This window comes from Miniopterus schreibersii (assembly GCF_964146895.1).
Source record: "Miniopterus schreibersii genome assembly, chromosome: 10".
Classification (NCBI taxonomy): Eukaryota; Metazoa; Chordata; class Mammalia; order Chiroptera; family Miniopteridae; genus Miniopterus; species Miniopterus schreibersii.
The window spans coordinates 31,618,269-31,634,312 of NC_138110.1; the positions used below are offsets into that span (position 1 = coordinate 31,618,269).

At 37.4% G+C, this 16,044-nt stretch overlaps 1 protein-coding gene across 11 annotated transcripts in view; it reads left to right on the forward strand.

The window, feature by feature from the left end:
* Window positions 1-16,044, forward strand: part of NOL4 (nucleolar protein 4) — a 244,283-nt gene that overhangs the window by 119,837 nt on the left and 108,402 nt on the right. For all 11 annotated transcript variants that reach the window (XM_081149207.1, XM_081149210.1, XM_081149209.1 and 8 more), the window contains one exon: window positions 12,438-12,721. In XM_081149207.1, the coding sequence (XP_081005333.1) occupies window positions 12,438-12,721 (284 nt within the window). The remainder of the gene's footprint in view (window positions 1-12,437; window positions 12,722-16,044) is intronic.

The following is a 16,044-nucleotide window of genomic DNA, read 5'->3' on the forward strand; positions in this document are numbered from 1 at the left end:
TTTGGGTTGTGTGTTGAAGTTGAGCAGATATTGGGGGCTGTCTTGAAAAGCTACACTTTGTTTACTGTCCAGGAGACAGTCGGGCAGATGTCCTAGGGAGGTGTCTTATCAGTATTTTTCCCAACCTGTAAAACATGCCTAGAGCAAAGGTTATGGAGAGTTCAGAAGAGGCTTGTTTGAAGGGGAGAGGGGATGGGAACTTCCTTGGTGTGAATTACCCCTGAGTAGTAAAAACAGCAGGAGGAGGGGGGATGCAAGAATGTAGCCTGGGAGCAGCTTATTTTGTCTGCCATTTGAGCAGAGGGGCTGTTTGAATCAGAGGAGCCCACTGTTTTGGGTTTAATTACTAGATGCTTCTCATAAGTTGTGGAAGGCCACAGCACAGGAAAAAGAGAGGCCTTTTCCCTGTCCTTATAAAGAGCATGAGCTTAGGCAATAGGATCAATGTGGGTTGGAATCATTAACTTAATGCTTTAGGCGTTTGTTAAATAACCATTATATACAAATCATAGTGCTAGCTTCAGAGTACACGGCAAAGAAGAAAAGCCTAGACTCTGTTCTCTCAGTGTTATGATTTAGTAGATTTGGTCATCAGAGAAAGAGGGTATCTCCCTAGAGGAAGTTTCTTCAGCTTCGGAAGCCCCTACCCTACTAATACTCAGTAACAGCCCCATTGTCACTTTATTTCTGACAGCTCCCAGGATATTTCTTCCCAATCCCATGACTCCTGGCCCCAGTGCCCTTCACCAAATATCTGTTCTCCTGCCTACTTCGCAGCTCCCTGTTTTAGACTTTGGTCCAAGCTACTTGCATGATTGCCTTCCCCTCCTTCCTGCTCTTCCTCTCTTTCTCCTTAGTTTAGTTTCTTTTTATTCTATTTTCATGCACAAACCATTTCTAAAGCCTGCCTCCCTCGAGAGATAGTGCGGCACAGTGGTTTCCGCGTGCTGACTGCGACATCTGCTGTGCCGGGCCCATTTTGCCATTCATCAGCTGGGCCACCTTTACTGAGTCACAGGATCCTTTTTAAGATTCAGACATTTTCATGTTAGTAAAAAGGGGTAATTCATGCTTATCTATTTTACTTCACTGGTTCCCTAAGAGGTATGTATTAGATCAACTGTGAAAATCACTTTTAAAATAGAAAAGTAACAAATATGTTACTAGTCTCCTTCAACAATACGATTTTCATTTTCTGTATCCTCCAAATACTGATGTTAATTTTGGTCTTTTTTTTTCCTCATCTATTTGTAAATTATTTTCTTATTATTTTTCTTTTTCTGTGTCTTCAAATCTTTAGCAAATTTCCCAAGATTTCATTTGATATCACTCAGCCCTGAATGTCAAGTACCTACAGTTGTCTTTGGCTATAAGTACCATGTAATTGGTCATCTTGTACTTTTGTAACCAGGGTGATATTAAAAGTTCACCTACATTTATACAAACGATCATGGTTCAGTTTATTCTAATTGCAAGAGCAGGGAGAAGGCCCTTGTTACGGTGAGTGGAAGGCGGTAGCAGGCTATTCATTGTGATTCCCGATTCTATGAGGTCCTGCAAAACGGGTAACCTCAGATGACACTTCTCAATTTTGCTGTGTCTCTAAGGGCCTCCTAAATCTAAAGGTACCTCGTTCCCCCCCACGTTGCACACCTCCCCCCCACGTTGCACACCACCTGTCTTCTTTAGACTCTTCTCACAGTGTCTAAATGTGTTTCCCGCTGAGAAGTAGCAATAGGGTTCAGGCAGATATTTGGCCCGGAATTGGGAAAACAGTTTTCTAATCCCGTGTTTGTCACTGTCACTGTGACATGAACAAGTTCTTCATTTTGTCTTTATCAAGATCTTTAGAATAGGAAACCTGATACTGTTATCTTATTTCCAGTATAAGATTTTGAAACTCGTAAAGGTAATGACTACCAAAATGATTTGTGCAATTAAAATGATTAATGATTCAAAGCAATTGCTATTACTTAGATGAACCTATTGTAGGCCCTTTTGTTTAAATAAAGCAGAATAATTTAGTCTTTTGTTAAAAAGACTAGTCCTTTGACAAGTATTTAAATAATAATGCTTTATAATTAGCCATCCAAAACTCTTACTGACTTCAAATCTTTTAAGATGGCTAATAAGTTTATTAATACCACTGTTAATGATGATGATGGATTTCAACTCCTGAGATGAAAATAGTAAAGGAAGCTTGGTGAAAATGCCTTAGATATCAAGTAATGAATTGACATTAAGAAAACAATTAACAAAATACTGACTATAAGAACATCACAGGTACTAGAAAACAGAAGTCTTGAGACCAAAGTAAGGCAAATAGTATCAGTTGTGATCCTATCTGTAAAACCTAGCCTGTTCCATATCATTCATCAGAAACACTTAATACAAGGCGTCATTTACAGTGACATTGGAAGGGCTCAAAAGCTAAATGGGATAGTAAAGCGACGCGGGACTTAATAACGAAAGGAAGCCACTGCTGGAGCCAGAGGTGGAAAAGCAGGGAAGGAGCTGGTTTTACTAGAGCCCGAGAGCCAGGGCCGCTGGGTGGGATGAGCTTCAGCAGAGATGCTTCCTGGCAAGAGCTGGTCGTGGAGAAGCCGCCCTCCACGCTGGAGGTGGAGATGGGGATTCATCCTAATCAGAAACGGGGGTGCATGCGTGGGATGGGGGACAGGGATGCCCAGGCATTTCTCTTTCTCCCATCCTCAATTTCTTGTACCTCCCATTGTTGGAACCAGGTCATAAGACAACAGGCCAAGGAACCCGGGAAAAGGTTTGCAAAGAAAGGGAGAGGAGAGGACCTGAGAGCAAACCAGCAAATTATCAGTATAAGGTGAAGGAGTGTGCGGGAGGGGGGGGACCTCTCAGAACACTTATTTTAGGATTTACCTATTCTTTAAGTCCAAGAAGTGTTTGGTGACTGAGGTTTCTTGCCATCTCAGAATGTTGGGACAAGAGCTTCAGCTTCCTCATTGAGTAGTCCTGGCTCACACTCTACAGTAAGGAGTGGGAAAAATAATTTGGGGGGGCATGGGTAGGAGGGCTTAGGAGAAAACATCATGGAGTCTTCAATGATTTTAATTAAATAGGTCTAGCATGAGTGCAGGATTTCTCCCCCTATGCACTCCTGAAGCAAGCTACATTTCTTCACCTGCTTGCTAAAGGCTGAAAATACCAAGAGAAAAAGCCTTTCTTTCCACAATTAGAGATAAAAGGTTTAAATTACAAGTGTCTAACTGAAGTAACATTTTCCTGTGGGGGAATTTCAGTCAAAGGGTAATCAATCAATCAGTCTGTCAATGTACTTCTCAGTAAAATGACTTACAGAGAGCCCGTGTGCATACAAAGAGCTGGAGGATTTGTCCTAAAGACAGAATAGAGAACACGAGGGACCCAGAGAACAAACTTGGAAGATTTTTGAGAATTTTCCCTAGAATGATACTCTTTACCTACTCTGTGAGCAAAACCAGCAATGATTTTAGCACGTGAACACATAGACAGTACACAGTTCTGCTTTATCGGCAAAGATTCCTGGTTTTTGCAAACATACACTTGATCTCAGTAAAGTCCTTTTTTTCCAGGAGTTTGTTAATCAAGATAATCAAGGTGATCCCGTTCCCTGGGCTAACATCTTTAACCCTTTAGTATATACATAAGCTCTTTGGGCAATATGATATCCTTTTATGAGTCTTTTAAAAAGTGAGGCCTCACTGGCTCTTGCTTATTAGTTTTGATCAAGAGAGAGAATATTTGGCTTGCTGACTCCTTTTTGAAAAAAAATATTTTTAGAGATTTACTAAATGTGATTGAAATAACCTCAGATTCAATCTTTCTAAACTGAGATTCGAAGGCTGTCAGTCATACTTAGTTCTCTTGGCATCAGCAGTTGTCTCCCACAATTGCAAATCAACCAGTTAGTTGTTGGATATTATCTATGTTAATTTCTCACATGTGGCGCCAAAACTCCTGTATGAGAAAATGCTTCTAGATTCCCTGCCCCTGACCAAGATAAATTAAACCAAGTTGTTGGCAGAGTTTAATTCCTTGTGGTTGTAGGATTGAGGTCCCTGTTTCCTTACTGGCTATCGTTGAGGATCTCTACCACCTCCTTAAAACTGCCTACGTTCATTCCTTTTTATGTGACCCCCTCCATCCACAAGTCATCAATGATACACTGAAAAACCTCTGTGCTTTGAATCTCTCTGACTTCCTTTTGTGCCACCGACCAGAGAAAACTCTGTGCTTTTAAGGACTCCTGTGACTAGATCAAGCCTACCCAGATAATTTTCCAGTTGAAGATATGCTGTACCACATGACACACTATAATCACAGGAGCAGCATCTATCATATTCTTATTTACAAGTCCTGGGAATTAGGGTGTGGAATCTTTGGTGGAGGGGCACATTAGCATTCTCCCTGCCCCAGTATCCAGTGCAGTAACACATACAATACATAGTTCAAGAACATATATAAGAACCTAAAAAGACTCACAGTCTATTTTTTAAACAGACGCTGAATAGATATGTGAATGTAGTTTCTTGTGGTTCCCAGTTCAACAAATAATTATTGAATGTTTACTATGTGCCAGTCACAAACTGATAAAGGAATAAGAACTGGAACTTGCCCTTTAATAGCTAACATTTTATACTCACACACCTCTTAGAAATTTATTTGATATTTTGATAATTTTGTCAGGATCATTTCCCACATATTACACAAAATACTGATTCTGTATAACTTCTTGAAATTCTGACAGGTAATTAAAGTACATTAAAATCTTCAAGTATTTGATTGAATTATATCTCCTCCCATCATTCCTGAAAGTGTTCTTTTTCAGGTTAGAAACCCCCTACTTATTTGACTATATTTTGTTACATTATTTCAAGTCCCTTCAATATGTAAGTTATATTTTTACCTGGACATACTCAATTCACTTAATATTTCTGTTTTGTTTTGTTGTTTCCTTAAAAATTGTCTTTGGCCTGGCAGGCATAGCTCAGCGGTCCAGTCCTGCTCAGGGCGCATGCCTGGGTCGCAGGGGTGGTGCAGGAGGCAGCTGATCAATCACTGATGTTTCTATCTCTCCTTCCCTCTCTCTTCCTCTCTCTGCAATCAATAAAATATATATTTTTAAAAATCGTCTTTGGATAAATTAAGCAAAAACAGTACAAAGAATGGTAATCTATTGGAGGGGCACTAGATTTTCTCACAAAATTCACCGAGGAGTTGGTCCCCTAGTAATCAGGAAAGGTGAGAACTAAAGGCAGCCCCAATTTTAGAAAAAATGATGGTAACTCCAGTGACTGTAATATTTATACATTTTTTCCTAATGGTTAGTATAAAAAGACCAAGTTTGATGAATCCCCTTTTCTCTGTCTCATAGCTCCAAATTTTCCCAGGATAGCAAGAGATTGTGCCTCCTGGAGCCCATACTTGTGCATTAGGAGGGGATTGTATGCACTAGGTTTCCATTCCTATAGGGGCTTAGTATATACTCTCATGTGGCTGCTAAAACACACACACACCAACACACCGTCACACATCACACAACTTTTCCATCCAAAGATGATTGTACTGAATGCCTATACCTATTTCACATAAAACACGAACAGCCACATTTTTCCCGAATGGAACTTAGCCTAAGTCCTGTCCAGCTGGTACACTCGGGTGATGTTGAAGGGCCCCACTTTTCTGAGGCCAGATCACCAAGTGATGCACATGTCCCTTCTAGTTCTGTAACAATTGAAATTATACAATTAATGGAGTAACCAGTATATTTATCTAACACCACTACACCATATATACAACAGTAGAAATACAATTTAAGGAAATGAGGAATGTGTTTTTAATCTTCACTTGACAGCAAACAAAAAAATCCAGATAAATATTTGAAGATAGCCAAGGTCCTATCCAGCCACATGATGGTTGTTTCAAACAATACACGTGTTATTACTGGGTCTTCTTTTTTTTCATTGCTTTAGTCTTTTTAGGATAAAGTATTTCCTGATTTTTTATTGGCAAAGCAACAAAACCCTGAAAGTGTTGTTCAGCTAAATGCCAAGGTTGAAGAAACTCCTTTGGATCACATTAATTTTCATTTCAATTAGAACATTTTTTTTCAGAATAGCTTACCCCAAATCTGTGACTGTTTTTTCATTTATTTTAGTTATCAGTTTAGCATAATTCATGATAAATCCCTGAGCCATTTCTTCTAGAAATTGTCAAATAATTTTCTAAGAGAATGACTTTATAATAATACTATATGACATAGTTTCTTGTTTCTGTTGTCCATTTCATATTTCCTAAGACACTTCTCTCCAGTGATTAGCTGTCCGCTCTCTTTGAAAATGCTGAGCTGCTAATGATTGTCTTAGATTCACTTTAAATTTAACATGAGAATTTATCATTGCATGGATGAGACAGGCATCCAAAAACCACAGTATGAATTGCTTTGGTTTTCATTTGTAGCAGTCAACAGCTTCATGAGTGAGCTGCCAATACAGGAATGCCTTACACAGCTGCATAAGGGTATTATACTATTTATGACATTGTCTTACTTGCCAATCAATTGATTATATATATACATATACATATATATGGAGAGAGAGACGACAGACAGACATATGACAGACAGACATATATCTCATGTCAACTTTGTGTAAAGCGCTAAACTGGTTTCTCTAGAGGAGCACAAAAGACACGTATGTGAAATACATACTTTGTGGACACTTACAGTCTAATTGGTAAAACATAGAGATTTTAGAGTTATAGATGACAGGGTATTGTAAGGTGAGGAAAAGGGCTAACCGAACCCCTACTGATACCTAAATATAGGGCTGGAGTAGGTATCTGAAAATCTGTAACAGATATGATTATTATGGTACCTCTTCAGATAAATAAATAAAAATAGCATGTCATCTAGTTCAGAACCACTTATCTTGGAGTCCATGAATAAATCAGAAGGTTCATGACTTGGGGGGAGAATATGTATAAAAGTTTTCACTTACCTCTAACTGAAATTTAACATTTCATTATCCCGTGACTGTAGGCAGTAAAACAGTGGTATTTGCAGTGATGCGATTTTATCAGCAAAAGAAATCATAGATATTTTCAGTTCGTTGTAAAGATGTAAAAAATGTTTAGGCATATCACTTTCTATAAAATATCCAGTTCTTCTAAACAAGCTCTTGGGTAAGCATGGAAATAACAGTCTATAACTTTTTAGACAACTGAGAAACTAGTTTTTGTATTAATGGCCATTTAAAAAATGAGTCATCTCAGAACTTGGAGGACGTTTTGTTACAGGTCAATTGACAGTGGCTCCGAGGCAGGAATAGGGAGAGACCTTTTCTCAGACTAGACTCTCAGAATCGGTGGGCTTCTCCGAGTACCTGCCCTGGGAAAACAGTATTTGTAAGTGATACAGAAGAAGGAATATACAGCAAAATATCCACAACTCCCTAAAATAGACAGTCCCCTGCCTTAGTATATAGAGTATACTCAGTTCCCTGCCCCCTTCCAGTTCTTTCCTGCCCTTGGTGCTTTTTCTTACTCGTTCGCCTGGCCTACTAACTCCCACCATCACCTAATAACTCCCATCATGCACCTACATACATCTCGCCTTCTTCAAGTTGCACCTCTTGTAAAAGCTCTTCCCTGATACCGTCCCCATGCCCAGCTGTTACAGGTGACTTTTCTTTCAGTGAAGGAGCTTGTTTATTTATTGTCTTATATGAAACTCTCATGGGTTAGCTACTCTTTTAGATCTTGCATTGTAATGATTTTGTTAGAGTCTAAGTTATGAACAAATTCCATATGGAGGCTCAGTTGACTCACAGTGCCAAGAAGGGTTTCTAGCACACAATAGGTATTTGGTTAAACTTCTTAAACAAAGTAACATAAAGAATATGCATTGCCTCCTCCTTGATAGCTCAGAAATATTTTTATTTAATTATTGTGCTGAGCTTTAGTTATATACTTTAAAACACCCAATTTATCTCTGTGCCTTTTCTGCACGGTTCCTTAAATTAGAGCCCATTCTTCTAATGGCAAAGGCCAAATTAGGAGTTGCCAAAAAAGGGTAACACTCCCTGTAGAATTAATTTGGTGGAAAACTGAATTCCCTTGTTACTTTCTTACCTGCTATATGGGTTTTATTTTATTACTGCTTTAGTCTTTTAGTAGTAATCATACATAAATATATACATACATATGTATTTATTTACATTAATAAACTTATCATTAAATGCTTTGGCTTTGAAATGTAGCATCATTTTTTTGCATATGTTTAAGATAACATTAACATTATATAATCTGGATAATATTTTGAAAATAAAAACAAAAATAAAACATTGCATTTTTTTATTTTTTCAAATGTTTTTGTGGTATCAAAGACTTGAAAATCCAAGGCTTTTGTAGTCAACAGTTGAAGTTTCTGCATATAAGAAAATGAAATATGAAACACAGAACAGGTGTTTACTTAAGTTTTTAAAACTATATTATTGCGAATAAGTAAAATAGAAATTCAAAGAATGGAAAGGTTGTCAGAGGGATTTGAAGAGAGGAAATAAGAATTACGTGGAAGCATTTCTAGATGGGCAAAAGGGTGATAAAGGCAGAGAGTCAGGGAGCTGGGCTTGAGGCAGGTGCGCCTGTGAAGTTGCTGCAAAGGATCCGTTACACTTGATTGCTTGCTTGGTGTTAGAGAGGGGAGGGAGCTATGGTGTAAGATGTAGGAGGTTGGGTACAGTCTAGTAACGGATAAGTTCACATTTTTTTTCCTGGGGATCCCAGAGCTGGGAGAGACTTAGAGCAGACATCAGAAGTGATAAAGAGAATTGTGCCTAAACTCTATTTTGAAGAATTTTAATTTTTTTTCCATCTTTTTGGATATTAAGGTACTAGTCTTCTGGAGTAAGGTTATATTTTGGGTTTAAAAGTTAGTTTTACGGTAAGATATGAAAGGGAGTTTTCTGAGGCGGTATCAAAGGACTAGAGCTGGAAGACTGTGGTATATTTGAGGGAAAACAATAAAGCTTTTGGACTCTATAAGCATCTGACCTGGATTTTAGGACTAAATTTCCAAGTACCAATCTTAAAATGAGGATAATATATATTTTTTCCTATTCATTTTGCCCAAGGCCATAAAAAGGGCTGCTGAAAGTAGCTGAATAAGAAAGTAGGTCAGATGCTTTGGGAGATTTCAAATGCATTTATCACTTATTATTAGGTAGGTAGGTAGATACATACATATATACGTACATACATGCACATACATACATACAAACATACATATAGGTACAGAGATCTATACTTAAATATACATCATGCATTCTGTTATAGGTTAATTTTCTTTATATAGCAAGAGCTAACCAAGAAAGTATTTAAACCAATGGCATTGCTAGGGTGTGTACTAGTTGGTGGAGGGAGAGGGGAGCAGGAACGGGGAGAGAAGACAGAGAGTGCCTGCCACCGACAGCTCACGGTACCGCACCTTCTAGCAAGAGCCGCGGCTGAGCGAAGTGGACACCCCTCCCCGCAATACGAAGTCCAACCCATTGAAACTGAGCTTCGTGCAAATGCCACCCAAGCATCCTGCTGCCCTTCTGATGTCACCAGATTCCACACTTCCCTGTCATCACATTCCGCATCTTCTCTGTTGCTAGGTACCCTGGGCACTCTTATTTTCCGAAGCTCCAGGTGCTGTTTTTCCTTCGGACTCAGATAGGGAGTCTGTGGTTGAAATGCGACGGTCCCTGGGCTAACCTCTGGGGGCCTGTGAAAGTGAAGGCCGCGCCTGCAGCCCCAGACACTGCGGGATGGGGAAGAAGCAGGTGCCCCAAAGCCCTCAGCCGAGGGGAGGTGGTTATGGTGAGGAGGAGTCTGAGATCTGTGGTTTTAATTCTAAAAAAGTCTCCTTGAGAACGGATAAAAGCCTTTACCATGGTTACCCAAAGCCACGCGACGAAAAACAGTTCGCTTACCCTCAGTTTCAAGTCTGCTCACTTCTTTATGTTCGATTTTTCTAATACAGACATCGAAAACTTTGCTTTACATTTTGATTTATTAAACAGTGGCATGTGAGGTTATTGATTATTTTACTCTTTACATTATAAAATATGTGAATATATATTTGATACAAATTAGTAAATTATTATTTGTTTTCCATAAAAAATTCTGATTTACTCAGGAATGAAATATGTAAAGCTATTGAATTTAGTTACCTTGGTAACATCTGCAGTGAACTAGTTTGTCTAAAGATATTTTCTCCTTTATCCATTTATTGTTTGTACCAAAATTATAAATACATGACTTTTATTAAAGACTCTCCTGATAAATGATAATGTTTATTTTACCTGCAAAATGAATAACTGGTACACTGTTTAGTAAGTATGTGTGATGATTTCAGATTAAGGGAACAAATATAGCATGTTTAAATTTTAACTGCAATGGGTACTGGGTTTGTTTTATGTTAATGTAGATTTTTATTTTAAAATGTAGTATTTCTTTAGGGTTATTCATTATTTTATAATATTGATAAAATTTCTTACATGGAATGTTTAGTATTTTTTTAAAGGATTTTAATACAAAATGTTAAGTCACATTTTTCTTTATGAATTAAGTTTTCTTTAGACTTTTAGAAAAGAATAACTTAACCCAAAATTACCTTTCATACTTTAGCATAAGAATTTGACATAGTATAAAAAATGTGAACAATTTTTCAAATTACATACATATATATATATCCCCAATTATTTCAAAAACTTTAAATATTTCATTATTAAAAGCATGTTTTTGACCCTAGCCAGTTTTCTCAGTGGTTAGAGCATCGTCAGTATGGGGACTGAAGGGTCTTGGGTTCAATTCCAGTCAAGGGCACATACCGTGGCTGCAGGTTCAGTCCCTGGCCCCAGTCAGGGCGAGTGCGGGAGGCAACCAATTGATGTGTGTCTCTCACATCGATGTTTCTCTCTCTCTCTTCCTCCCACTCTCAATGTAAAAATGTCCACGGATGAGGTTTTTTTTAAAAAAAGGATGTTTTTGATTTTGCAAATTAATAGTATGGAAAATGCAATTTCATATTATTTATGGCCAGCTTCTTAAATTCTCTTATGTATGTTTTCTCCCCACATGAAGTCTTTTCTTGAATGGATACATAAAAAGAGTAATTGAAAGTAGAATCTTTGAACACAGTTTAACTTTTTCTCAAAATACTTTTAGGAAACTTGTTCTAAAATTCCGTTTTACTGAAAATTAAACTTAGTGCTCTTTTTGTTCAATAGAATATTATTGCTCTTAGTCATATTTATATGGTTTCATCAATAGCCTTTAACAAATGAAAACATTTAAATGACTTTGTCCTTCATAATTCTTTAAAATTAATAGCAAATTCTTATCAGGTAAGAAAAGATGAAATTAAAAGAAATAGAATGTGATTGTTTTACGTAAACTTGTTTCTTGCTCTCAGTAAAGTATCATTAATATACTTTCTCTAAACAAGCTTATCATTTATTTTAAAGTCAGAAATGTTTTTATTAACTCTGCTTCTTCTCCTTCTTCCCTGTTTTGCCTTTATTCTATAGTTATCTTATTTTTGTTATTGAAAAATTACATATGTTGGAGATAACAAAGAATATTAGAAAATCCAGTGCCACATAGTTAAGAAGAAATCAGTATTAACATTTTAGATTGTATCTTTTCAGACTTTTCCTTCTGTGTTTATGTGTTTGCATTTCATGAAATTGGGATTACATTGGCCATTCTCTTTTGTAGCTAGATTTTTCCATTTAATTCTTTGACTCACATTTTTCTATATCTTTAAAATGGAATGTTGAATAACTCCATAATATTCTAATCATTCCATCATGTATTAAGCAAGTCTTCTATTTTTGGTAATTTATATCAAGTGTTTGCGATTATAAACAACACTGGCATAAATGTCTTTTCACCTGCACAGAAATACACACGATTAAACTTCTTCTGCTTGAAGTCCCAGAAGTGTAATGGCTGCAACAAAGTTTATGAGCCTTTCCTACATTTTAGATGCATATTAAACACCCACAAAGCTTGAACCAGTGTGCACAGTGCTTGCTTTTCTCAGAGAATTTTTACCAAATATGGATGTTCTCACCAGAAAAACAAAAGCTACTTGTAAAATAACTGACGATTATCTTATTCTCTTTGCTTAAATGTACTTTTTGAGATTGCATTTGAGATTAAGCTGTTTTCTCTATTTTTCTTCTTTTTCTTACTTTGCTGCACTTATTCTTGTGCCTAAATGTGCCCACTGTATTAAAAGTCACAAGGGAGCTTTACTTATATGTAAAATTAGCCCAATGCCAAGCACATAATAGGAGCTCAATGAACACTAGTTGAAGTAGAAACTGAGTGGCACATTAATTAAATCAAATATAATTTTTCCCCCCCAACAGATGATTCTGCTGCAGAGAGCTTTAATGGCAATGAGACTCTGGGGCAAAGTTCAGTTGCTTCAGGGGGAACACACAGCAGGGAGATGGGCGACTCCAATGGTGACGGCAAAGCGGGGCTGGAGCAGGACCAGCAGCCACTGAACCTGAGCGACAGTCCCCTCTCCGCGCAGCTCACTTCGGAATACAGAATAGATGATCACAACAGTAATGGAAAAAACAAATATAAGAATCTTCTAATCTCTGACCTCAAGATGGAGCGAGAGGCGAGAGAGAATGGAAGCAAGGTAAGGGCATGCTACGATTTTCAGAGAACCTTTAATTTGGCCGTGAAGGTCACAAAGAAATACACATTTACACAGGAGATGAGGATTATTATTAAAAAATTATCTAAAAATATTTCAAACAAATCCCGATAATCGATTACCAAGAACCTTGTCACCGCAGATGCCGGGTGTCCACATAATATAATCTAAGCAATACGTTTAAGGAATGACAGGGAGCACAATGAGGCCTGTCCAGGGACAGCTGTGGGCCTGTCTACACGGGATCACTTGATTTCAGGTCTCTCACTCACATAGTCTCTAATGGATTCCTGCCTGGGAGTTTGCTGAGCTCAGATGTGGAAGTTCAGCTCTCTGAACACAATCTTCCACTATAAAAAAAACACACCACTATCTAGTTTCTCTGATCAGACAGGTGTATATAGCAATAAAGTTTCAATTAAAGCCTCTAGTTTGCTTTAGAGACCTGAGAACTTTGGCCAGTGATTCGATTTATGTACACAGGAGAAATGTGTCAGTGTTCTAGATGAAACATGCAGGTTAAATAAGTACTTGAACAAGTATTTTATCAGAAACCGTGTTATACAAAAGAGAGAAAACATGTTTCGGACATATCCAGATTTCTAGATTCTTTATTTTTTTGTTTAATTTTTAAAAAATTTTATTGATTTTATTGGGGTGGCATTGGTTAATAAAATTATACAGGTTTTAGGTGTACAATTCTATAATTCATCATCTGTATATTGTAATGTGTTCACCACCCAAAGGCAAGTCTCCTTCCATCACCATTTATCCGCCCTTTATTCTCTTCTCCCTCTCCCCACTGCCCTTTCCCCCTGGTAATCACCATGCTGTTGTCTGTTTCTATGAATCCTGTTTTTGTTTTTTGCTGAATTCCTTCATCTTTTTCACCCAGCTTCCCCATACACTCCCCTCCAACAGCTGTTAGTCTGTTCTCTGTATCTATGAATCTGTTTCTATTTTGTTTGTTAGTTTATTTTGTTCAATAGATTCCACATATAAGTGAAATCATATGGTACTTTTCTTTTTCTGACTGGCTTATTTCACTTAGCATAATACTCTCCAGGTTCAAGCATGCTGTCGCAAAAGGTAAGATCCCCTTCTTTGTTACAGCCAAGTAGTATTCCTTTGAGTAAATGAACCACAGCTTTTTTTATCCACTCATCTACTGATGGGCACTTGGACTGCTTCCAAATCTTGGCTATTGCTGCAATGAACATAGGGGTGCATATGTTCTTTCAAATTAGTGCTTCAGGTTTCTTTGGATATATTCCTAGAAATGGAATTTCTGGGTTATAAAGAAGTTCCATTTTTAATTTTTTGAGGAAACGCCATCCTGCTTTCCCACCATCCATGCACGAGGGTTCCCTTTTCTCCATGTCCTTACCAACCCGTTTACTGATTTATTGATGATAGCAATTCTGACAGGTGATTAATATCATTAAAATGTTCGTACTACCCAAAGCAATCTATAGATTCAACATAACTCCTATCAATATAAAAATGGGATATTTCATAGAACTAGAACAAATATTACAAGACTTTATATGGAACCACCAAAGACCCCAATAGCCGCAATAGTCTTGAGAAAGAAAAACAAAGTTGGAGGAATCACACTACAGAATACAAGACCATAGTAATCAAAGCATCATGGTACTGACATAAAAACAGACATAGAGATCAATGGGACAGAATAGAGAGTCCAGAAATAAACCCACACCTTTATGGTCAATTAATATTTGACAAAGAAGGCAAAAACATACAATGGGGTAAAGATAGTTTATTTAATACATGGTGTTTGGAAAATTGGACAGATACATATAAAAATGAAACTGACCACATTCTTACACCACACACAAGGACAAACTCAAATGGATAAAGGAGTTTAATGTTAGACTCAAAACCATGAAAGTCCTGTAAGAAAACACAGGCAGTAAAATCTCGGACATTTCTCATAGCAGTATTTTTTCTGATATTTTTCCTAAGACAAGGGAAACAAAAACAAAAAACAAACAAACAAATGTGACTACATCAAATTGAAAAATTTTTGCACAGCAAAGGAAACCACCAACAGAATGAAAAGACAACCCACTGAATGGGAGAAGATATTTGCCAATGATACATCTAATAATAGGTTAATATCTAAAATTTATAAAGAACTTATAAAACTCAACACCAAAAATGACAAACAATCCAATTAAAAAATGAGCAAGGGACTTAAATTGACACTTCTCCAAAGAGGACATACAGATGGATAACAGACATATGAAACGATGCTCAACCTCACTAATCACCAAAGAAATGCAAATGAAAACCACAATGAGATATCACTTCACATCTAGATTCTTTACATTAGAGTAAGTTACAATCTTCCCCATTCCCAATTTATTTATTTTTTAAATTAAGCTTAATTACTACCAATTTGAAGTAACGCATGCTAGTGACTTGGCTCTATAATTTTTTAAGGTATACTCTGGAACACATGAGGACTTTTATAGAATATACATTTTGACTTCCTCCCCCCAACCCCTCCCCATTTTAAGTTAGAGTTGTAGAGCTGGTTTTTTGACATAGATCCCCTAAAAGCAAAATGTCTTAATCAGGATTAATTTCTGAGTTTGCTGAGACACTAGACTTTCTACAGTGGCTCTAGTTAAACCCTCTACTTGCCTGAGGATGTGTCGTTTTATCTTCTTTTAAGCAAGTTACTAGACATTATCAGACACTTAAGCACTTCTGCCTGAGGGCGGATGCTCTAACTTTCGCTGTGGTAAGTGCACAAGTATCCTCTTCAGTGGTTTAAAGCCGAGTCACACAAACACAGGTGATTTTATATTCGCCAACAGGATCTGAATCACTGTGGTGCACCTGACAGAGCAAAATAGCCCTTAAGTTTTCCTGCCAGCCACGTAATCCTGTCTTTATAAAACTTACATAATTATGAAATGCCCTTTTTATGCCATTTATCTGTTGATTGTTTTTTAAATTACCCGGCGGTTTGCTCTTTATTGCCTTGCTTACTGTTAATATATGAACCATGCTCATTGAAACACATCCTCCCACTCATTAAATTCATGAAGTTACTTTTCCACTTCTATTAAAATAGAGCTATAAACAAAGCACAGGCTGTTTGAGTTGCTTGTGAGGGATAACATGGGAAGTGGACCTGGGAGAAGGAGATACCCCCAAGGAACTGAAAGTTGAATGGTTTGGTCAAGGAAAAAACAGCTCCCACAGTTGACTGGGGAGTAGCCAGAGAGGCAGAAGAAAGATCCGAAGGGTATAGTGTATGGGAGCTAAGTCAG